Source organism: Hypanus sabinus, chromosome 3, assembly GCF_030144855.1.
Source record: "Hypanus sabinus isolate sHypSab1 chromosome 3, sHypSab1.hap1, whole genome shotgun sequence".
NCBI classification, from domain to species: Eukaryota; Metazoa; Chordata; class Chondrichthyes; order Myliobatiformes; family Dasyatidae; genus Hypanus; species Hypanus sabinus.
This window is the reverse complement of record NC_082708.1, coordinates 72,406,810-72,431,933: the sequence shown is the minus strand read 5'-3', so window position 1 is coordinate 72,431,933 and position 25,124 is coordinate 72,406,810. Positions and strand designations below refer to the sequence as shown.

The 25,124-nt window shown below is 40.4% G+C and overlaps 1 protein-coding gene across 5 annotated transcripts in view; it reads left to right on the top strand.

The window, feature by feature from the left end:
- The window catches only part of mtmr2 (myotubularin related protein 2), a 111,230-nt gene that overhangs the window by 32,187 nt on the left and 53,919 nt on the right, over positions 1-25,124 (top strand). For 3 of the 5 annotated variants that reach the window (XM_059964646.1, XM_059964645.1, XM_059964643.1), the window contains 3 exons: positions 4,643-4,718; positions 10,725-10,819; positions 22,049-22,159. In XM_059964646.1, the coding sequence (XP_059820629.1) occupies positions 4,673-4,718; positions 10,725-10,819; positions 22,049-22,159 (252 nt within the window). In that variant the 5' untranslated portion in view covers positions 4,643-4,672. The remainder of the gene's footprint in view (positions 1-4,642; positions 4,719-10,724; positions 10,820-22,048; positions 22,160-25,124) is intronic. The other 2 variants (XM_059964644.1, XM_059964647.1) reach the window with 1 other exon arrangement.

The following is a 25,124-nucleotide window of genomic DNA, read 5'->3' as shown; positions in this document are numbered from 1 at the left end:
AGGAGCAGAATTAAAGCCATTTGGCCCATCAAGTCTGCCTGGCCATTCAATCATGGCTGATCCATTTTTTCCCTCCTTAGTCCCACTCTCCAGCCTTCTCCCCATAACCTTTGTTACCATCTCCAATCAAGAACCTATCAAGCTTTGCCTTAAGTACACCTGGCTTCCACAGCTGCCTGTGTAATAAGTTCCACAAATTCACCACTCTCTGGCATCTCCACATCTCTGTTTTAAATGGACACCCCTCTATCCTGAGTTTGTGCCCTCTTGTCCTAGACTCCTCTACTAGGGGAAACATCCTTTGCACATCTACTTTGTCTGGGCCTTTCAACATTCAAAAGGTTTCAATGAGATCCCCCGTTGTCCTTCTAAGTTCCATTGAGTACAGACGTAGAGCTATCAAACATTCTCGTATAACAACTCTTTCATTTCCATAATCATCTTTGTGCACCTCCTTTGAATCCTTTCCAATGCCAGCACATCTTTTCTTAGATAAGGAGCCCAAAACTGTTCACAATACTCATGACGAGGCCTTGCCAGTACCTTATAAAGCCTCAACTTCGCATCCTTGCTGTTGTATTCTAGACCTCTTGAAATTAATGCTAATATTACATTTGCTTTCCTCACCACCAACTCTTACCTGTAAGTTAACCTTTAAGGTGTTTTGCACAAGGACTCGAAAGTCCATTTGCATTTCAGATTTTTGGATTTTTTTCCCCATTTAGAAAATAGTCTGCACATGTATTTCTTCTACTAAAGTGTATGACCATGCATTTTCCAACATTGTATTTCATTTGCCATTTTCTTGCCCATTCTCCTAATCTGTCTAAGTCCTTATGCAGCCTAACTGTTTCCTCAACACTACCTGCCCCTCCACCAATCTTCATATCATCTGTAAGCTTGGCAACAAAACCATCTATTCCATCATCTAAAGCATAAAAAGAAGCAGTCCTATGTTGACCCCTGCGGAACACCACTAGTCACTGGCAGCCAAACAGAAAAGGATCCATTTATTCCCACTTGCTGCCTCCTACCAATCAGCCAATGCTCTAACCATGCCAGTAACTTTCCTGTAACACCATGGGCTCTTAACTTGGTAAGCAGCCCATCATTGCACACTGCACTTCTAAAAGTCTATGGTTATTTTACTTATAAAGGTCAATGGTAGTCTCTGTAGTTTGGGAAAATCTGACAACCCCTTTGCTATACAAATGGTTTGCTAAAATCTTGTGTGGTTGATAGGAAGTTTAACATTCCAGTGCATTAATATCTTCAGTTTGTTCTGTGGTGCTTCTATTCTTGGGGAAGCTTATCTACTTGTGTTAATGGCTATGGAGAAGTATTTGCAATTTGGCTGTAGCATGTTTTTGAGTGATTTTACTTGTAACTTACCTTAATCTTTATTTTACTGCTGAGAAGAGAAGCTAACAATGTTTTTTTAAAAATTCTCTGTGATTCACATGATAACTTTATGTCATTATAAATCAGTGGACTGCTCTACAAGTTTTATTTTTACCAAATTATGTTACAATACAAGAATCTAAAGACATCCTGGTCATGTCTTGATGGTTGATGAAGATTGGGTATCAGTAGGCCCGGTGTTTGGCTTGGTTCTCTTCAGTCACATAGAAGGCAATTGGGCAGTAAAGGCATAAAACTGGTGAAGTTCCACAGGGATTTTTCAATGTCTTTGAAAATCAGAAAAAAAATTAAAATAATTGAAATAGATATAAATGATTTTAACCAAATATTAAAAATGTAATTTGCTGAAATATTGTTATAAACTAAACAAAGTGAGGTGAGGGCCTCTGTTGGTCAGAGTTGATCATGGATAATGTGTCCTAGCTGTCTAGATACGCCAGCCTGGCAGTACAATATGGAGAGCAAGTTTTTGCCCATGTAGCAAGCTCCCCCTCTCCACACATCTGTTGAACCCAAAGGAACGGCAGAGACAAACACTGTTTGGTACCAACAGTATCAAAGGAGTTGCCAGAACAGCAATGAACTCAATGTGGGACTGCCTTAGGGACTCCAGTTCAGGATTTTTCCCTCTGGTTTATTCCCGAAGCATTCCCTGTTTGTAGGTATAGTCCCCGGGTAGTGGAGGTTTGAAATCAGAGTTTTCCATCTAGATGAACTGTCAACCATGGCTGACAAGCTCCATCTCCCCAAAGCAACTGGTTTTAAGGCACCAGTAACCTGCCTTTCCACTTCTCCTGTCAGTAGAAACAGTTTCACTGGGCTTAGTAGTTAAACCACACGTGAAGGTCAGGAGCTGGACTTGGTTGTCAAGAGGTTATTTGAACTGCATGCCATTGAAAGCATTTAATAGGTAGTGGGAGCTTGTCCTCATTGCCACCCCTGGCTGTAACAACCTTAAGGAACATAAAGTAAACAAAAGTAAACAAGAGAAAATCTGCAGATGCTAGAAATCCAAGCAACACACACAAAATGCTGGAGAAACTCAGCAACCCAAGTAGCATCTATGGAAAAGAGTACAGTTGATGTTTTGGACCAAGACCCTTCAGTGGGACTGAAGATATCAAATAAACCACTTAATTGCATGACCCATTTGAACTAAATTTAGCAATGCCTGTATATGTAGGGCATCCAAAGCTCAGGAGACATATGAAGTATACCAAGCTCCTTAGCTCAGAATAACTGCTCTGAGCACACTGTTAACTCTAGTGATGGAAGAGGAGGTATATGACAACCAGTGCATTCTGAGCTTCTATGTTGCATTAGGTTAATAATGCTTGAAGATATGAGAAGCAATGATCTTCAGTGTTAATTGTATAAAATAATAAGTATGATTCCAGAATAAGATCTCGTCCAGCAGAAGAAAAATCTGGATGTAGTTGGTTAACATGGGGAAAACATGAGTCATACAATACTGTAGTACAGAAACAGGCCCTTTGGTTTTATGTGACTTCAACTGGAAAGATAAACCATTGCAAGAAGAAAAAAATATTTCTGGTCTAAAATGCTTTCTTGCTAAAAGAAAAGGGTTCAACTCATATGTGTCTTTAATACCTACTTTCAAAAAAAAAGATGTAGAGTGGTAAAACATTGTTCTTACCTATAATCTCTGAGCTGTGCAATGATGAGGAAAAACTGGATTGAGTACTTGTAGATGGTGCATTGAACTAAGAATCTCTGTATGAAATCCGTTTTCTTTTACTGAATAACACAGGACTACAGATGCTAGAATATAGAGCAACAGTCTGCTGGAGGAGCTCAGCGGGTCATGCAGCATCTGTAGGAGGAAAGGAAATGTTGACAATTCCTTTCCTCTCACAGATCCTGCTTGACGTGCTGAGTTCCTTTAGCAGCTGTTAGTTGCTGTTGATTCACTGGAATATAGTTCAGCACTTTTAAACAAGGAAGCTCATGCACTTTGGTTTCTTTATTTAAATTAACCAAATATTGCTAATAGCACAAGATGACACAAAACAGTATCTAACCTCTTGAAGTACTTGAGGTATTCATTGCTGATCCAAGCTCAGTAATGGCTTGCAAATCTGTAATGTAACTACTATTTTGTTTTTCTTTACACTTGTGTACTGGAAATGACATGAAACATCTTGAATCTTGAAAATAACAAAGTGGATCAACTGCTTAAGGATATGGCAACAAAGCAATTCTCAAAATGGATAAACAATATTAGAGACATTGGACTTAGTTTTACAAAGTTAGCAAGGAACAGCTGACACATTTGAGCAGAACATCATGTTTTTAGGGATCTTGGACTGTTACTCTGACTTTCATTTCCCATCTCCATAACTTACTCTGCCTGCTAAATGTCCTCTGCACATTATACCTTAATCTCAGTCATTGCAGTAGTGTATCAGATAAAGGAAAAACATAGTACAGACCCTTGAAAAACTGCATGCCCTGTCACACAAATCAGAGTTTTTCCTTTATTTTTGTTTTGGCTGCCAACTACCAGCCAGTTTCCAAACCATATCATAAAGTTATTCCGTCTTGCATACACAAACACTTTTGATTATCTTTCTGTGTCCTGAGTCTTTCTAGTACCTGATAGCAACATTCACATGAGCTTGCTAATTACCATGCTAAAGACCTCAAATAAAAAAACAATTGAGTTGGTCATGTAAGTTCTGACCTTTATAAATCTACACAGATAAGTTTAAGATTATGTAATTGAATCAGTACCTGGTTAATTGAATTAAAAATTGGAATTCTAGATTTAACACATCAGCTGGAGAAGGAAAAAGTGTTAAAATTTTTGGATTCATAATCTTTCATCAGAATTGTTTATTTGAAATGTGGTTTTAATTTTCCAGCTTTCTTTTTTTAATAGGCATATTATAATTATTGTCTTCCCTTTGTAATCCTATTCATATATGTGCAAGACAAAACATTTAATTTTCTCTTTGTAAGGACCACTCACTTAAACCATTACCCACTTTCTTGATTATTTCTTAGTATTACACCTTTTCAACCTATTGCTGCAATATAACATGGCTTAAGTCAGGCTGTGCCTTCTATTCCAGTAGTAAGTACTTACGTTGATGGTAGTTGTATAAGAATATTTTTCATTAAAAACCACAATTATCTATCTTTAAGAAACAAAGTTCTTTTGTCATGAGTTTCATGAGTTTGTATGTTCTGTTTTTAGACGTTCAGGGATGGCAACAAACTGGCTCAAATGGAGGAAGCACCATTATTACCAGGAGAAGCGATTAAAGATATGGGTATGTCCAAACAATTCAGATAAATGGCTAGCAGCACATATCAGCTATATTCAACTTTTAAAATACTTAGAAAATAGAAAGTTGATGATTACCAATTTGATAGCGTTTTTATTTTTAACCTATGAATATTTAAATTAACTAAGAGGAAGTTGGTTGCTATCATTATTTAATTACAAGATCCCTTCCAGGTGCTGAGGAATTGGATAACCTTTCCAATTACAATTATCTTCCCAAGCAAAATCAAGCTACAAGAGGATTTAAATACCTTAAGTTTCAAAAAAAAAGGGTAATCTTAGAAATGTGGTAAGCCATATTTCAACATATTGAAATCCAAAATCATATTTGCAAATCAATCAAATGCAGATTCACTATATTTAAAACCTAAGAAAATCTGCAGATGCTGGAAATCAAAAGCAACACACACAAATTGCTGGAGCAACTCAGCAGGGCAGACAGCATCTACAGAAAAGAGTAGATGACATTTCGGGCCAGGACCCTTCATCAAGACTGAGAAGAAAGTGGAAAACTCAGAGGAAGAAAGTGGGGGGGGGGGGGGGGGGGAAGGAAGAGTGGAAGAAGTACAAGGTGATAGGTGAAACCAGGAGAGGAGGTGAAGTAAAGTGCTTGGTGAAAGAGATAAGGGGCTGGATAAGGGTGAGACTGATTGGAGAGGACAGAAGACTGTGGCAAATGGGAAGGGGGAGGAGCACCAGAGGGAGGTGATGGGCAGGTAACGAAATAAGGTGAGAGGGAAACAGGAATGGGGGATTGTGGTGGGGGGGGGGAGTAATTACCTGAAGTTTGAGAAATCAATGATCATGCCATCAGGTTGGAGGCTACCCAGATGGAATATAAGGTGCTGCTCCTCCAACCTGAGTGTGGCCTCATCATGACAGTAGAGGAGGCCATGGAATGACATGTTGGAATGGGAAGTGGAATTGAAATGGGTGGCCACTGGGAGATCCCATTTTTTGTAGTGGACAGAGCGAAAGTGCTCAACATCAGTAGGGAGTGAGGGAAGGTGGGGGAAAGTGTGCCCTCACCCCTTCCTCTGGCCACCACACCAGCAACAGGATCACTCATCCTCACCTACCACCTCACTAGCCTCCACATCTGGCACATAATTCTCCGTAACTTCCACCATCTCCAATGGGATCCTACCATCAAACACATCTTTCTCTTTCCACCCCCTCCCCAAACTTTCCACTTTTCACAGGGATTGCTCCCTAAGCAACTCCCTTGTCCTCATGTCCCTCACTGCTGATCTCCCTCCTGGTACTTAATCCTTGCAAGCGAAACACGTGCCACAATTGCCTATTTACTGTGTCCGGTGCTCCTGGTGTGGCCTCCTGTATATTGGACAGACTTGATATAGATTGGGAGACTGCTTCACCGACCACCTTCACTCTGTCTGTCACAAAAAGCAGGATCTCCTGGTGACCACATTTCAATTCTTCTTCCCTTTCCCATTCTGACATGTCAGCCTATGGCCTCTTCTACTGTCACAATGTCACACTCAGGTTGGAGGAGCAACACCTTGTATTCAGTCTGGGTAGCCTCCATGAAGGCATGAACATTGATTTCTTGAACATTCAGTAACTGCACCCCCTCCCTTTCTTTCAGCATTCCCCATTTCAGTTTCTCTCTCTCCCTCTCCCTTTCTCTCTCCCTTTCTCTCTCCCTTTCTCTCTCCCTTTCTCTCTCCCTTTCTCTCTCCCTTTCTCTCTCCCTTTCTCTCTCCCTTTCTCTCTCCCTTTCTCTCTCCCTTTCTCTCTCCCTTTCTCTCTCCCTTTCTCTCTCCCTTTCTCTCTCCCTTTCTCTCTCCCTTTCTCTCTCCCTTTCTCTCTCCCTTTCTCTCTCCCTTTCTCTCTCCCTTTCTCTCTCCCCCTCTCCCCCCTCTCCCCTCCCTCTCTCTCTCTCCCCCCTCCCCCTCTCTCCTCCCTCCTTATCTGCCCATCACCTCCCTCTTGAGTTCCTCCTCCTTCAATGGTCTTCTGTCCCTTCCAATCAGATTACCCCTTCTCCAACCCTTTATCTCATTCACCAATCAACTCTCCAGCTCTTACTTCACCCCCATCTCCTGGTGTCACCCGACACCTTGTACTTCTTCCTCCCCTCCCTTAACGTTTTAACCTGACTTCTCCCTTTTCAGTTCTGATGAAGGGTCTCAGACTGAAACGTGACCATTTACTCTTTTCCATAGATGCTGCCTGGCCTGCTGAGTTCCTCCAGCATTTTGTGTTTTTTGCTCACTGTACTTAAAGCAAGATTTGATTGAATAGTTGTGATGTTTGGTTCTTTAGATTTTTATATCTTTCACTCACATTATTCAAAACATTATTAAAAACAGAACTGTGTTACATAACTAAAGATTTAAAAACTCATGCACTAATTGAGCAAAATATGTCTTGACACTCATGTTTGAGAATGATGGTCAGTGGATAGGTTACCAGGCTAGCAATTAGAGTCTTGGGATAGCAATGTAGAGAGCAAAATTCAAATTCCTCTACAGCAGATGTACAATTTAAGTTCATTTAATGGATTAAATTGGAATTTAACAAACTGTTCTATTAGTAAAGAATGTTATTTGAATTTTGTAGAGTCCCAACTGGTTAAGGAACATCCTTCAGGGAAACAAAACTTCTTGCTTTCACCCAGACCCACTTCTGAGTGGTTTAACACTGGGGCTTTCTGTGAAAACCACTTTGATCTATTAAAACTGATACAGTATAATACTGATTAGAGCTATAAGCACCATCAGGATGTGGACATAGCACTGAATTCATACACATTGCTATCAGCCCAGACCACCTTGTATCTACCTGGGAGGAAGAGAGGCCTGACATTTGGAAGAATTGTCTCTGGCACTCCCTGTTACTGACTCCAAACTCTGAAGTTTCTTAGCATCAAAGAAGATAACCCTGTGATTACCACCTACTGTTCATGCTTGACGAATTGTTACTTTGACCAATTCTTGGCAGATGGAATAATGGCAGCTCATAAGCAGTATTTATATACCAGTAACCTCTCTGATACTTTAATTGGGTTTTGCCAGACCCACTCATTTCCAGACCTCATTGGTCTTGTTTAAAACATGGGCCAGTGTGGTGAGAGTGACTTCCTTGGAATCAAGGTATTTTTTGACCCAGTTCGGCATCAAGGAACCATAGTGAAAATGAAGTCAATGGGTGTGAATGTTAAATTACACTAACTGTTTTTTTTCTTGTCTGGATCTGGAAGAAGAGCTATAGATGACCTGTACATTCAAGTGAATGTTCAGCATCCAAAGCAATTGTGTACAAACCTAAACCTATCTATTGCAATCTTGCCATGATGTTTGATCATTTAGTCACGAGAAAGTGAAGGATATTAACATAAGAAATTCTGCAGGTGATGGTTGCAAAGGATATCATTGAAATTCCAACCTTGAAGCATGTGCTACAAAATATCGACTTCCTGTAATGTGTTCTAATGTTGGTCTGAATTGATCTGGGTTCGATGCAATCCATGGCTTCCAGTTTCTCAGCCCTACTTGGATTGGATTGAATGCGGAGGGCTGATCAGATTGAAAACCCATATTGCAGGAAGCATCCTGCAAGATACACAGAGGCATACTGGCAAATATGTGTCAGGCGGGAGACTAATGAACCCCTGAAGTGCTGTGGTGGCACAGTTTGTATGCTGTCAAAGCCAGGACTGAAACCTAAAGATTGTTTAATGCTTCTGATATTAAGACATTTTAAAATCATTATAGCATATATACAGTAAGCAACTTCAAAGATTAAAAAAATAATAAACTTAAAACAATGAATTTAAAACCTAGCAACACACACAAAATGCTGGTGGAATGCAGCAGGCCAGGTAGCATCTCTAGGGAGAAGCACTGTCGATGTTTCAGGCCGAGACCCTTCATCAGGACTAACTGAAAGGAAAGATAGTAAGAGCAATTTAAAACCTAGATTCTTTTCTCATGACCTCTATAACTGATGTAAAATGACAGAGAGGAATTCTGCAGTGTAATGTAGGGAGAGATTCTCCCTTTGGATTTGGTAGACCAGAGTGATAAATATGCTCGGCTTGACACATGGTAAGTCCTGGACTTATTGTGGGCCTCTGGCTCTAGTACCTATTTGCTGGAGAGTTGCTGGCCACATTCTGCAGGCTTAGGCTGGATATACAGTACTGTGCACATGTTAAAAATTAATAAAGCAAAGATGCTTTGAAAAATAATGAAAAGGTTCTAAATATCAAAACAAACTTTTGTACAAAGAGCAGTAAACAGTAAAAAAATCAAATCAATATTTGGTGCGATCACCCTTGGCCTTTAAGACTGCATCAACTCTCTCAGTTTTATTAAAAATCAGCTAATAGGTTGTTCCAAGCATCTTGGAGAACTTACCACAGTTCTTCTGCAGACGTTAGCTGTCCTGCTTTGTTCTGTCTCTCCGGATAAGCCCAGACTGCCCTGATGATGTTGAGATCAGGGCTCTGTGGAACCTAAACCATTTGTTGTTGAACTCCTTGTTCTTCTTTTCACTGAAGATAGTTCTTTATGACTTGGCCGAGTGTTTAGAGAACCTGTTTGTACTCAGAATTAATGATCCATTAATTTTGACTAGATCATCAAGTCTTGCAGAAATGCAGATCCAAACCTGCAGGGCACCTCCACCATGCTTCACTGTTGGCTGCAGACACTCATCCAGTAGTGAGCTCCAGCTCTTCTATGGACAAACTACCTCCTTGTCAGTCCAGAGTACTTGCTGTCTTTGCTCAGTACCCTAGTCCTTACGTTACTTTGTGCATAGGTGAGTCTCTTGGATTTGTTTCCATTCCAGAGGAATGGCATCTTGGCAGCAACTCTTCCATGAAGACCACTTCTGACAAGACTTCTCCAGACTGTAGGGGGGTATACTTGGGTTCCAGTGGTTTCTGTGAGTTCAGAGCTGATAGCGGTGCTGGACTACTTCCGATTTAGAAGGGACGTCAGTTTGTGTATCTCTCTGTTTCTGTGGCCAACTACTGCTTGTCTGGTCTTCAACCTTGCCCATTTCTCTGTGCTTCTTCAGAAGAGCTTGGACAGCACATCTTAAAACTACTGTCTGCTCTGAAATTTCTGCTTGGGGGAGACTTTGCTGATGCAGGATGACTGCTTTGTCTCATGCTCACTTGCCATGGTGTAAGAATTGATGATTTGAGGGTTAGACTGTCACATCTGCCACATCCTCACCTTTCAGTCTGGTTATCCGGTTTGATTCCTTCGTTCCCCATTTCTGTTTTAGTTAATCAGTTTAGTTGATTCAGCTCATTATGTCTTCGATCAGTAGTAACTGTCTGTTAACTTTGTTTAATCATGCACTGGGCTATATACATCTGATTTCTAAATGGACATTGAGCCCATGAACTACTTTATTATTTATTCCTGATTTTTCACTATTTATTTTAAAGTAACTGTTTAATATACATGTATACTTATTGTAATTCAATTTTTTTCTATATTTGTCATGCATTGCATTATACTGCTGCTGCAAAGTTAACAAATTTCATGACATGCCAGTGATATTAAATCTGATTCTAATTTCTACATATTCAGTTTTTATTTGATATGTGGTTAGTAATAACCACAATTAATAACTAATTAATCTATTAAATAATGTTATTTTATTTAATGAATTACAAACATTTTTCTGTAACATTTAATTTTTTTGAAAAATGAATGTCTGGAAGTCTAAAATTTGCTATTTTTTACTGACGCGCTCTTGCAGAAGATGAAAAAAACTAAACACCTAAAACAAAATTTATATGAAAAATCTAGGGTGCCTAAGACTTTTGCACAGTACAGGTAAATGATTATTTTGCAGACTAATGGCAAATTTGTAATTTCAAATATCATATGTTTGAAGGTATCTTTATTACTTGTAATGTGATAATGTTTTATACTTGTTATCTGTTAAATGTAGAGTGCAACAAATTATTAACAGCAGTCCTGACTGACTTTTGTCTTCACAGCCAAAGATGTTACCTATATTTGCCCTTTTACTGGTACTGTGAAAGGAACACTGACTGTTACAAACTACAGACTGTATTTCAAAAGCTTGGAGCGGGTAATCTGTTAAAACATGTTTCTTTGCACAAGTTTAGAAATTCATTGTTTATGATGTTGTAACCTACACGACAACCTTCTGCACTATCCACACACGTCATCTGCAAACTCATTAACCTATCCTCCCGCCTCCTCATCCAAGTCATATGTAAAAATCACCAAGTGCAAGGGTCCCAGAACATCACTGATCACCGATCTCCAGGTAGAATATGCTCCAACCACCCTCTGTCTTTTGTGGGCAAACTAATTCTGAATCCAGGCAGCCAGGTTCCCCTAGATCCTGTGCCTCCTGACTTTCTGAATAAGCCTGCCATGAGGAACCTTGTCAAACACTTTACTAAAATCCATATACATCATATCCACCCTTCTACCTTCGCAATTTGTTTTGTCACTTCGTCAAAGAATAAATCAGGCTCATGAAGTATTACCTGTTCCTCACAAAGCCCTGCTGACTATCCCTATCAGTCTGTGCTTCTCCAAATGCTCTTAACTCCTGTCTCTAAAAATCCTCTCCAAAGGTTTGTCCACCACTCTCGTAAGACTGAATGGTCTGTAATTCCCAGGATCACCCTTATTACCTTTCTTGGCGAAAGAAATAACATTTGCCACCCTCCAATCTTCTGATACTACTCCTGTGGCCAGTGAGGATGCGAAGTTCATTGCCAAAGGTGCAGCAATCTCTTCTGTTGCTTCCATTAGTAACTTGGGATATACTTAATCTGACCCTGGGGACTTCTCTGTCCTAATGTTTTTCAAAAGTTCTAGGACACTCTCTCTTAACATTGACATGTTCCAGCATATTAGCCCTTTCTTTGCTATCCTCACATTCATCAATGTCCCTCTCACAGCTGAATACTGAAGCAAAATTATTCATTAAAGGACCTTCTGTACATCCTTCAACTCCAGGCATTTTTCTTCTTTTATCCATGATTGGTTCTACCTTCACTCTAGTCATCCTGCTGTTTTTCATGTATGTGTAGAACACATTGAGGTTTTCCTTAATCCTCACTAAGGCCTTCTTGTATTCCCTTCTACCCCTTCTAAATCCATTCTTAAGCTCCATCTTGGCTACCTTGTATCTGTGTAGAACCTTGTCTGTTGTAGGCTTATTTTATATAAAGAAGCGATGAAAGAACCAGCTGAAATCTAAAATCAGTTGTCAGGTCATTTAATGTACATCAAATGCAGTTCTAGAAACCAACAACAGTTTCTTTCTTTTAAAACAATAGCTTCAAGGTTATTTAAAGACCAAGCAGCACGAGTAGGCAACTAAGTAATTCTTTACCAACTTGTTTGAAATTACCTTTGAAACATCCACAAAAATTAAAGAATATTTCTCCACAGAACTATATGCAATAATCAGTATTTAATGTGTAATATGCATCTAGAAGTGTGGTTAGCTATCTGGGGTGATGATGTAATTTTCAACCCAACGTTAGTCTCCATGGTCAACAGTCCATTGCACATTATGTTACTTTACCATTCAGTGGCGTAAGCCCACAGCAAGAACATAGAACAAGTGATGAATTATATTTTTAGTCAGTAAGAACCTTGAAGCAAGGCCTTGTTGCTGAACACTTTACAAAAATGCCCCAGCTACTCTATGCAGGAAATGCTTCTTCACTGCTCCCCACCAGAAAATACCTTTAATATCCTATCTATAATGCATCCCATTTCTTTCTTCTAGCATTCCTCATGAGAAATCTTGAGTAAAAAAATTCAGTGCTCTATGTTGCTAGTGCCAGGTTTTCAGATGTCAAGATGGCGCTGATAAGGGGCAACTCTTTGCGTGCAGCACTGATGGGAATCATCTGATATTCCCGTTTAGGATACTACAGCTGAAATCCGCAGTCACATCCACGAGTACTTCAGTGAACAACATAAAGTATCCATACTCAAAATTGGAAGATCCCAGTCTGCAGAATCAGGTTGCGAGTGTAGTTCCCCTTTAGGAAAATGGAAGCCAAGCCAGTTCACAAGTACGATTGAAATGCAGAGGCTTTAGACCCCCACTCCCTATTATCATGCTGGTGAATGTGCATTCTCTGGAAAATAAAATTGAATGCCTCAGAGCAAGATGTTTGCACTCCCTGACTGATGTGTACTCTGTTTCATGGAATCATGGCTATCCCCAGCTGTTTTGGACAAAATGCTGCAGCTCGATGGCTTCACCATTCTCTACAAAGACAGAACAGTTGAGTCTTTTAAAAGTAGAGTAGGTGTGGTGTGGACATCTTTCAAGAAGGTGAAGTCTTGCAAGGTGTACCTGGTAAGGCTCTGAAAACTTGTGCTAACCAACTGGTGGGAGTATTTAAGGACATCTTCAATTGCTCTTTGAAGCAGGGAGGTTCCTACCTGCTTCAAAAGAGCAACAATCATGTTGCTGCCCAAGAAGACAAGGGTGAGATGCTTCAATGACTATCGCCCAGTGGCACTCATATCTGCTGTGGTGAAGTACTTTGAGAGGGTTATTATTTCTAGAATCAACTCCTAGACCCAATGCAATTTTTCTATCGCCACAATAGCCCTACAGCAGATGAAATTTCTGTGGCCCTCTGTTTGCACTACTTATTGAATTGCGACTTAAATTGAGCTTTGATTTGCAACTCCCTCTGTGTAGTTTGATTGTCAATGTTAGCCTCATTGTCTCTGCTATGCCTGATGCTGTCACGATGGCCTGAGTTTTTTTCTTGATTTTTTTTTTGCTAATATTTCAGTATGGTTTAGTAGGGCTGGATGCTGCATCGTCCTGAGTAACAGAATCTTTGTGCATCTTGTCTAGATGTGCTTGTGTTCCAGGTGCTTCAGCACTATCTGTAAAGGGCTAATCTCTTGTTTATTTTATTTAACCTTGGTAAGACTTTCTCAGAAACTGGAAACTAAAGTCCTTAAGACAACAAACTGTTCCAAACAAACATAGTGTGTGCAGATGATAGAAACTTGACAGATAATAAAGGCAATTGCCATCTTACCCTTTCCTTCATCTCCAGCGGGTCAGGTCCCAACATTCTGGCATCCCAACATTAAGAACAGGAAGGCAGATTACTATCTAAATGGAGTCAAGTTAGAAAAAGGGGAAGCGCAACGAGATCTAGGTGTTCTTGTACATCAGTCAATGAAAGCAAGCATGCAGGTACAACAGGCAGTGAAGAAAGCTAATGGCATGCTGGCCTTTATAACAAGAGGAATTGAGTATAGGAGTAAAGAGGTCCTTCTACAGCTGTACGGAGCCCTGGTGAGATCCCACTTGGAGTATTGTGTGCAGTTTTGGTCTCCAAATTTGAGGAAGGACATTCTTGCTATTGAGGGAGTGCAGCGTAGGTTCACAAGGCTAATTCCCGGAATGGTGGGACTGTCATATGTTGAAAGATTGGAGCGACTGGGCTTGTATATACTGGAATTTAGAAGGATGAGAGGGGATCTGATTGAAACATATAAGATTATTAAGGGATTGGAGACGCTGGAGGCAGGAAGCATGTTCCTGCTGATGGGTGAGTCCAGAACTAGAGGCCACAGTTTAAGAATAAGGGGTAGGGCATTTAGAACAGAGATGAGGAAAAACTTTTTCACCCAGAGAGTGGTGGATATGTGGAATGCTTTGTCCCAGAAGGCAGTGGAGGCCAAGTCTCTGGATGCATTCAAGAGAGAGTTAGCTAGAGCTCTTATAGAAAGCGGGGTCAAGGGATATGGGGAGAGGGCAGGACTGGGGTACTGATTGTGTATAATCGAAGTGAATGGCAGTGCTGGCTAGAAAGGGCCTACTCCTGCACCTACTGTCTAATGTCTATTGTTAACAGTCACAAAATACATATGGGAATTCAGAGTGTTTGTGCTCTGTTTTAGTAACCCAAATCAGATTATTTCTATCCTGTGTATCACCTGTCTCACCAATTCTTTTTTGTGATGGGCTATGACTATGCGCTGCATTTCTGGAATTAGCAGTGTTTTTGGGATAGCAGGAATAATTTCATAGTATAAAGTAGTTAAAAGCCATAAAATCCTGATTCAACACAGATCTTACAGTGACTTGAAAAAGTATTCAGCCCGTACAACTATTTCCACACTCTACTGTCTCATTTTCTAAATTTAAAATATATTGAAGTAGCATTTCTGAGTAAATCTACAAAACATTGTGCATCAGGTCAAATCAAAAGAAAAATTCCAAAACCCGTCAACAATTTATTAAAAATTAAAACCAAGATTGTGAGGCTGAGAAAGTATTAAAAACTAAAATTTTTGTGGCTAAAAGAGTATTCTTCCTTTTTGTAATTACTATGCTGACTTTCTGCAGCTGCAATATTCCTTACCAACTCACCCAGTTTGTTGATGTAGAAAATTGGAGGATCCCTGGAGCATAAAAGAATGAGGGGAGACTTGATAGAGATATATAAAATTATGGTGGGTATAGATCCAGTGAATGCAAGCAGGCTTTTTCCACTGAGGCTGCTAGGGGAGAAAAATATCAGAGGATATGGGTTAAGGTTGAAGGGGGAAAAGTTCAAAGGGAACATTAAGGGGGGCTTCTTCACACAGAGAGTGGGGGGAGTATGGAATGAGCTGTCAGATGAAGTGGTAAATGCGGGCTCACTTTTAACATTTAAGAAAAACTTGGACAGCTACATGGATGAGAGCTGTATGGAGGGATATGGGCCAGGTGCAGGTCAGTGGGACTAGGCAGAAAAATGGTATGGCAGAGCCAAGAAGGGCCAAAAGGACTGTTTCTGTGCTGTAATGTTCTATGATCACCTGTTTTCAATGAATTCGTTAGAATATATACCGCCACTCTCTGTAAGGTCCAACAGTGTGATTTTCAACAGATAAACTAAAATGAAGACAAAAGGGCATTCAATGCAAGTCAGGGAAATGACAATAGAGAAGCACAAATCTTGGGAAGGGTACAAGACCATCTTAAAGGCAGTGAACATATCTTGGAACTCAGTGCAGTCCATTGTGAAAAAGACAAAAAGATATGAAACCACAGTACAGTGCAAAGGTCAGACCGCCCTTCCAAACTTAGTCACCGGAGAAGAATGGTACTTATAACAAAAACCACTGTTGCACCAACAGTCATTCCCAGTGAGCTGTAGAAATCAGTGGCTGCAACTAGCGATGGAGTCTTGAACTTCATAATCTCTAAGGCCTTGCACAAAAAAGGTATTTATGGAAGAATGGCAAGGAAGAAGCCTTGACTTAAAAAAAACTCATATGCTTGCCTATGAAGATTTGCAAAGCATCACTTGGAAGATACTGTAAAAATGTGGAAGAAGGTCTGAGGTCAGATAAGACTAAGGTGGAGCTATTTGGCCTCAACTCTTTGAGGACATTTACAGCAGCTGGTGTGTAAAGAAGGCCTGGAAGATCATCAGGGACACCAGTCATCCCAAACATAAGCTGTTTCAGCTGCTTCCATCTGGCAACTGGTACTGCAGCATTAAAACTAGGACCAACAGGCTATGGGACAGTTTCTTTCTGCACACTATTAGTCTTATATATTCACTTGTATGTGCATTGAGACAGAGTCATAACACAAAGATTTTTACTCCCTCACGTTATGGGATGGATGTAAGATTTAAATAAATTCTAATACATATGTCATAAATCTAGTACTGTGCATCAGCCAGGTAATGGCATTCCTACTGTAAAGTATGGTGAAAGTAGGTAGCATCATGCTATGGGGATGCTTATTAGCAGCAGGGACAGAAAATATGTCAGGCTTGATGGGAAAATGAATGCTTCTAAATACAAAGAGATTCAGGATTAAAAATTTACTGGCCTCTGCCAGAAAGAATAAACTGGGGAGGAAGTTTGTCTTTCAGCGGGACAATGACCCAAAGCGCATGAAGTGGCTTCAAATGAAGAAAATTGATGTCTTTGAGGGGTCCAGTCAGAATCCAATCAAACATCTCTGAGAGGACCTCAAGATTGCTATCCACCACTGCTCCCCGATTAACCTGGCTCAGCTTGAGCAATTTTGCAAGGAGGAATGGGCAAATCTTGTCAAATCACCTTGTGCAAAGATAATAGAGAATTATCCAAAAAAAACCTACTACTGGCTGTAGTAGCTGTGAGAGGTGGTTCAACTATGTACTGAGCAAAACGGACTGCTGATGTTTCAGTTTTTGAATTTTAAATGTTTCATGTTTTACAGTTTTCCCTGTTCTGGGGCTCTACTGTGGTTGGGGGGGGGGGCAAGGAGCACGTGATTCAAAAAATAAAAATACTCAGTTAAGTTGATCAAAATCCCTGACAAGAGAAAATCTGCCGAAACTGGAAATCAAAGAAATACACACAAAATGCTGGAGGAACTCGGCAGGTCAGGCAGCATCAATGGAAAAGAGTAAACAGTCAACGTTTTGGACTGAGAAGGGTCTCGGCCTGAAACATTGACTGTTTGCTCTTTTCCATCGATGCTGCCAGGTCTGCTGAGTTCCTCCAGCATTTTGTGATTAAAAATCCATGGTTGTAATACTCACTTTTGCAAACAAAGGGTTGGCAGGGGGCTGAATATCTTTACAAGGCACTGTATGCAGCTGTGTCTGGAGAAGGCAATCAGAGCTGCCAAATGCCAATATTGAGTCCAACTGGAGAACCAGGTTTCTGCATGATGCACCATCAATAACTCTCGGAGATGTGAGGCGAGATGTAGGCTTTTATTCACTGGAAGAGAGCAGTCAGCAGCAAGAGATCACCACACTACATCCTGGAGACTGAGGGAGGAGCAGTGCCTCCAATCGCCTTTATACAGGGGTCTGTGGGAGGAGCTACAGGAGCAGTCAGCAGTGGGGGTGTGCCCAGACAGATATATGTAGTTCACCACACTGCAAACGACTGTTCTTCAGTCCATTACCAACTACAAAAAGAAGACACTTCTCCTCCTTGATGACTCCTCTCCTCCAGAACTGGTTAAATGAATTCTGCTGCAGATTTAACTCTTCACACTGCAAAGACCCCCTCTATTGCCCTTTAAGCCACCCATGCCTCACAAATTTTGTTGTCAAAGAAGAGGTGAGAAGGCTATTGAGGAAGCAAAATATCAAGAAGGCTGTTGGTCCTGATTCCATCTCCCCTGTCATCCTTAAACACTATGCTAACCAGCTGGCTACAGTCTTCACAGACATTTCCAATCATTCTCCTAAACTATGCACTGTTCCAGCATGTTTCAACAAATCTATAATTATTCCAGTCTCCTAAAAATCAAAGGTTATTGAGTTAAATTATGCAAACATGAGAAAGTCAGTATATCTTGGAAACCCAAAGCAATACACACAAAATGCTGGGGTCAGGAGGTCAGGCAGCATCTATGGAAAAGAGTAAACAGTCATCATCTTGACCCTTCTTCAGGATTGAGAAAGAAGAGAAGTCAGAGGAAGAAGGTGGAAGGAGGGGAAGAAGAATTACAAGGTGGCAAGCAATTGGTGGAAGAGATAAAGGGCTGGAGAAGGGGATGTAGCCATGGGCACTTGCTTAGGTACCAGCTATGCCTGCCTTTTTGTCGGCTAAGTGGAACCATTCAGGTTCCAAGCCTACACTGGCATCGCTCCTCAACTCTTCTTACACTATATCGATGACTGCTTCCTGCACTCATGCTGAGCTTGTCGATTCCATCAACTTTGCTTCCAGCTTCCACCCTGCCGTCAAATTTATGTGGTCCCTTTCCAACTCCACACTCCCCTTTCATGATCTCTGTCTCTCAGTCTCTAGAGACTGTCTATCTACTGATATCTTTTATAAACCCACTGACTCTCACAGCTATCTGGACTATACCTCTTCCCACCCTTTCACTTGTAAAAACGCCATCTCTCCTGTCAGTTCCTCCATCTCTGTCACATGTGATTCCCTTCCTCCACTGTCAATGATGCCCCACCAGCATCACTTCCATTTCATGCATATCTGGCTTCATCCCATCCTTCTGCTGCCACACCAGGGATAGGGTTCCTTCCACTACCAAGCACATTTTTCCTCCCCCCTCCCCCCACTTCCCACTTTCTGCAGGGATCAGTCCCTACATGACTCCCTTGACTACTCATCCCTCTCCACTGATCTCCCTCCTGCTCTCTTACTACCATTCAGGGCCCCAACCAGTCCTTCCAGGTGAAGTGACACTTCACCTGTGATTCTGTTGAGTTAATCTAGTCAGAATCAGATTTATTATCACCAGCATGTGTCATGAAATTTGTTAACTTTGTTAACAAATTTGTCATGAAATTTGTTGCAGCAGTACAATGGAATACATGATAATATCGAAAAAAAGCAAAGTAGATCAATTAAAATATGTATATATGTGCATATTAAAAAAAAAACTTGTATCTGGTGCTCCCAGTATGACCTCCTGTATATCGGTGAAACCAGACATAGATTGGGAGATTGCTTCACCAAGCACCTTCATTCTGTCCGACACAAAAAGCAGGATCTCCCAGTGGCCAACCATTTCAATTCTACTTCCCATTCGGATATGTCAGTCCATGGCCTCCTCTACTTCCAGGATAAGGCCACACTGAGGTTGGAGGAGCAACACCTTATATTCTGTCTGAGTAACCTCCAAACTGATGGTATGAACATTAATTTTTTGAAGTTCGGGTATTGATACCCCCTCCCCCACTCCACCATTCCCCATTCCTGATTCCCTCTTTCACCTTATCTCCTTACCTGCCCCATTGTATTAAGCATCTCAGTCCTGGGGACAACATCACTGGCTGTCCACACTATACTTCTCAACATCTTGTACAGCTCGATCAGGTCACCTCTCATCCTCCTTTCCTCCAAAGAGAAAAGCCCTAGATCACTCAACCTTTCTTCGTAAGTCATGCTCTCTAATCCAGTATGCATCTTGGTAAATCTCCCCTACGCCGTCCCTAAAGCTTCTTAATACTTTCCTATAATGAGGCAACTGGAACTGAATACAATATTACAAGTGTGGGCGAAAGAGAGTTTTAAAGAGCTGCAATATTACCTGTGGCTCTTGAATTCAATCTGCCAGCTAATGAAGACAGGCATAGCATGCATCTATCAACTTGTGCAACAACTTTGCGGGAACTATGGATGTTGACTACAAGATCCCTCTGTTCCTCTACACTGCTTCGAATCCTGCCATTAACCCTGAATACTACCTTGAAGTTCAACCTTCCAAAGTGTATGTCCACGCGTTCTCGGAGTGAGCCTTCTCGGAGTGAGTGTCACCCTTCAGCCCTGCTCTTCATTCTATCAAAATCCTGTTGTAATCTACAACAACCTTCTACACTTTACACAACATCACCACCCTCATGTTATCTGCAAACTTACTACTCACCCTTCCACTTCCTCATTCAAGTCATTTATAAAAATCTCAAAGAGCAGGGGTGCAGATTCTTACCGAGCATGACTAGTTATGGGCTGTCAGGCAGAACACGCTCCATCTCTTGCCATCTTCAACCTTCTTTGGGCATGTCAATTCTGAATCGATGCAGCAAATTTCCCTGAATCCCATGCCTTCTGACTATTTGAGTCTACTATGAGGAACCTTGTCAAACACCTTACTAACGTCCATTTATGCCACATCCACTGCTTTACTTTCCTTAATTTTGGCCTCAAAGAATTCATTTGGGCTCCTGAGGCATGATCTACCCCTCACAAAGCTGTGCTGACTATCTCTAATCAGTCTATGCTTCTCCAAATGCTCATAAATTCTGTCTCTAATAATACTCCCCAATAGTTTGCCCACCACTGATGTAAGACTCATTGGCCTATAATTCTCAGGGTTATTTTTATTGCCTTTCTTGAACAATAAAATAATATTTCTATTTTCAATACTTCAATCAGCTGGTACTACTCCTGTGGTCAGTGACAATACAAATATCATCGCCAAAGGAGCAGCAATCACTCTTTGCAGTAATCTGGGCAATATCCCCTCCAGCAATGGGAACTTATCTATCCTAATGTATTTCAAAAGTTTTAGCACATTCTCTTTCTTAATGTCAACATCTTTCAGCTTATCAGTCTGTTTTATGCTGTTCCGCATAATTGTCAAGAGCCCTATTACTGGTGAATTCCGAAGCAAAGTATTCATTAAAGAACCTCCCCAACCTCCTCAAACACATTTCGCCTTTTATCCCTCATTGATGACTCTAGTCATCTTTCTTTTCTTCACATTAATGTAGAATGCCTTGGGATTTTCTTTAGACCTACTTGACAAGGCCTTCTCATATTCTCTTCTACCTCTCCATTTTTAAGCTCCTCCCTGGCTGCTTTATAACTGTGCAGAACCCTGTCTGATCCTTGCTATCTAAATCTTAAGTATGTCTCCTACCTCTTGGCCAGATGTCCACGTCTCTTGTCATCCTTGATTCCTTCAGCCTACCATCCTTTCCCTCCTTCAATGGGACAAACCTATCCAGAACCCCTATGCAAGTGCCCCGTGTTGAGCACAGTTTTGAGAATTCAGAATGTTTACCCAGATGCAATTACAATTGAAAAGCAAGTGGGTAGGTACTTAGATGGGAAATGGGTAAGTGGATACTGGCCTAATGCAGGCAAATAGGATTAGCACAGATGGGTGTCACTGTCAGCATGAGCGATGTGAGCCAGAGAGCCCATTTTGGTGCTGTACGGCTCTGACGCTATAATTAACAAATCACTATGATTTGATGGTTTCCATTTCATGCCGCTAACAATGTTATCACCCATATTTTTCCTAGTTTTACTTTCTCCAGAGCCATTCCTCTAGGTTAGAAATATGACTTGTCATTTTGTGTCATAAATGTGAAAAAAGTTATGTCATGCATTTGTAAAAGGTAACTGATGCCTGCCAAACCTAAATTAATTTTTGAAGCTTTACTAGATATGAATGATAATTATATGGGCCTCCACATTATAGTTTAATGCATTATTTCACATAATACTTCATCTTCAATTCCATGAACTTACATTTTAGTTAAGGCAAATTTTAGAATTAATTAGGCAGCTGAATGGAAAGAGTAAAAGTATGGACAATTGGTGGTCTCCAAATGGCAAAATGCAAAAAGTTGTTGCCTGAATGGGTCTGTTTTGGTGCCTTTACTACATTCATTGTAATTGTAAATGAATTAGCTGGATGTATAGAAAGTGATATATTTTGTTAAATCGGTTGTGTTTCGCACTGGGTAATTTACCTACAAAATGTTTCTTATTATGAAGTAACTTTAATCTTCATCCTTTTAGTGGTAATGAACTGCTTTTATTTGTGTAATCTTGAGGTTGGGTTCTTATCATTTTTTAGGATCCACCTTTTGTTCTTGATGTTCCTTTGGGTGTGATCAGTCGTGTTGAAAAGATTGGTGGAGCATCCAGCCGAGGGGAGAACTCTTATGGTCTTGAAATCTTTTGTAAGGTTAGTGCTTGTGTTACAACAATATTAATTTGTTTCCTGTTTTTGGTTTATAAAATCTGCTTTAATTCATTGGTTAATTTAAAGGATAAGGATTGTTTGTATGTAGTGCTTCTAACAACTCTGGACATTCCAAAACAATGAAGCTGTTTTAAGGTGAAGTCATAATTGTGTATGGATAGCTTAATTTAATGTTAAGCTTTGTTAAATCATTAATCCAAAACATTTTACCTTTTTATTCTGTGTCTCACTCCACTGATCCTGGCCAAATTGATGCCTCACATGACTGTTTTCACAAGTATCCACAGCTTCATGTATTTGCAACATTAACAATTTATGTTTTGAGGACTTCTAGTGTGGACCAACATTTCAAACTATCTCTTGCAGTGCTGAGTTTATTAATATCACTCAAAGATCAGTTAACGTAAAATTTGTCTCCATGAAGCAGAGCTTCATACAAGTGGAAAAGTTATTTTTGTCATGCAGAAGCACCACCCATGCTGGCATATACACTCGATGTTATAGTAAGCAATGTACAATAGTTTCATTAAGCTTAAAGGGCTCATGCAAATAGATTTCAGTGTAGGTGGATATGAGATCATTCAACTTTGGACCTAAAAAGGATAGTCAAAGTTATTTCTGAATGGTCTAAGACTGAAATCACTGAAGGTTAAAAGAAACTTAGTGGTCCATGTACAATGATCATGGATTCATTAATTAGTAGAAATGACTACGGCAGATAAAGTGAAGCTCATAAAAACTAGTAGATTGTGTACTTGGCCTGAATTTGACTCTTTTTACAATGAGCATTAAAGCAAATATTATGCAAAAGGAAACTGTGGAAAGACCATGGAAGTGTATAATTTGAGAATAGAATTTTGGCCTCTTATATGTTGAAAATGATTAAGGCAATAGCTGTATTGTTGCACCAAAGCTTCTGCTTTAAACATAGCAGTTCTGCTCACAACTATGTATGTAGTTGAGCTGAAATTTAGGACATGAGTGAGGACAGAAGATAGTGGTATAGGGAAAACTGATTTCTCAGCATTTTCTTGATTAAACAGTAGATGATTCAGGATATTGTCTTCAATCTCAAAAGGTGTTTAATATACATTTTTAACAAATCTGGACTTTGCATTTCTCATGAGCTTGGAATTATTAAGCAGTAACTCAATGTACCTGTGTTTGGAAAATCATTTGAAGTTGTTAGGCTCCTGCCATCTGCTGAAGAAGTACATTGATCAGAGTTTAGCAACAAAACTGGGCCGGCGGGGGGGGAACTGAAGCCAGAAAAGAGAGCTTTTACAACATTTTCTTTAATGCTATTAGAGCAACAGTGTGCAATTCATGACAGATATTGTTATTGTGCTTTAGAATCGATTGCATGGAGCTTTGCTACAGTTGTCAATGAATTTTTAACTATTTCATTGGAACTCCAGTGCACTTATTGCCCATTATTGGCTTCTCTGAGATGCTTATGGTATGCCATAAACTATTGTAATCCTTTCAAAGATGGTTGTTTCACTGTGCTGACCTGAACTTTTAGCCAGACTTGCTGCCCTTGGCTAGTTGCCTATCCTACCTTCACAGCTGACTCTTTTTCAAATATGATGATGTCAGCTTGTTAAGTACTGACCCAAAGTAGTATAGCCCTGTTTTGTTAGCCAGTCTTCCTGCAACATAATTCCATTATGTGAATGAACCAAAGACCAGAACTGCCCATAAAATATCAATAAAATCTTTATCCACAGCCAAAGTGGCATCTCTAAACTTTGCCAGTTGTATAAATCTTTGCCTCTGAACAAATAACTAGCCCTCAAAGCTATTTTAAAAAGGTAATGTAAACAACAAAATAAGTCAAAAGATACCTCAAAGTAATTCAAGAACAAACATTTACGTTAAATTAAACTCTATTTTAAAAAACTATGAATTATCTTGTACAACCGTACTGGTTCCTATCATGGAAGTGCATGGAGTCGCAGTTTCTGCGTTTGTTCTAGTATAGTACAGATTCATTTGCACATTCCTCAGAGTAAAGTCTAGCGAATTTTGACATATTTGCACTGTACCCACATCAAGGTGCTGATGGGAAATCATGGGAAGGCTTGGCCAACAAATCTGACACCCCACATTCAAGTGAGGTTAAATGTTGCATTTTAAGGGTCTGCTATGATTCCATCTTAGACAATTTAAAGATGTAAGATTCTCTGAATATGTTACATTGATACCATTAATGTGTAGGACTATGCAAGGGATCATTTTTTGGTACATGAACATTGCCTGTCTATATTATGTAAGGCACTGATGGGCCTTTCAGATTTGTAAGCTGATCTCATCCATTCCTTTTATTTTCTGTTATGAAGATACCATAGCTTTTATTCCCCATTTCTTCTTCCAACAATGCTTCACCAATTAGCTAAAGAAGCTGCCAGGAATGCAATAATGTGACCTTAGCACACCAGCCCAGGTGCCAGGCACCCAATGCTTCCTCAGCATCAATGCCCCCCTCCACTCTCCAGTTCACACGTGGATGAACAACTTAGGCTACCACTGTCTACATCCCCTGCACCTGCATCTACATACCAATCTCTATTGTCCTGATTTTTACTTCCCCCAGCCTTCATCTTCCACCAACTCCCCAGTTATCATGGGCTCACCTTCATTACTGAGCAGATGAGAAGGGCTCTGGGTCAAAGCATTGGAACAGGATGGTGTGAATCCCAAGTTCCTGAAGGGGTGTGCTGTATAGCTGTCTGGAGTTCTCCAGCACATTTTCAGTCTGAGACTCAGCCTGGTAAGTGGCCCAACTGTGTGGAAAACATCATGTGTGGTCCCAGTACCCAAGAAGGACCAACCAAAAGTCTTACGTGACTACTGTCCAGTGGCACTGACCTCACACATCATGAAGATCCTAGAGAGGCTGGCCCTGGCTCACGTCCAACCCCTAGTCAGATCAGCCTTTGATCCC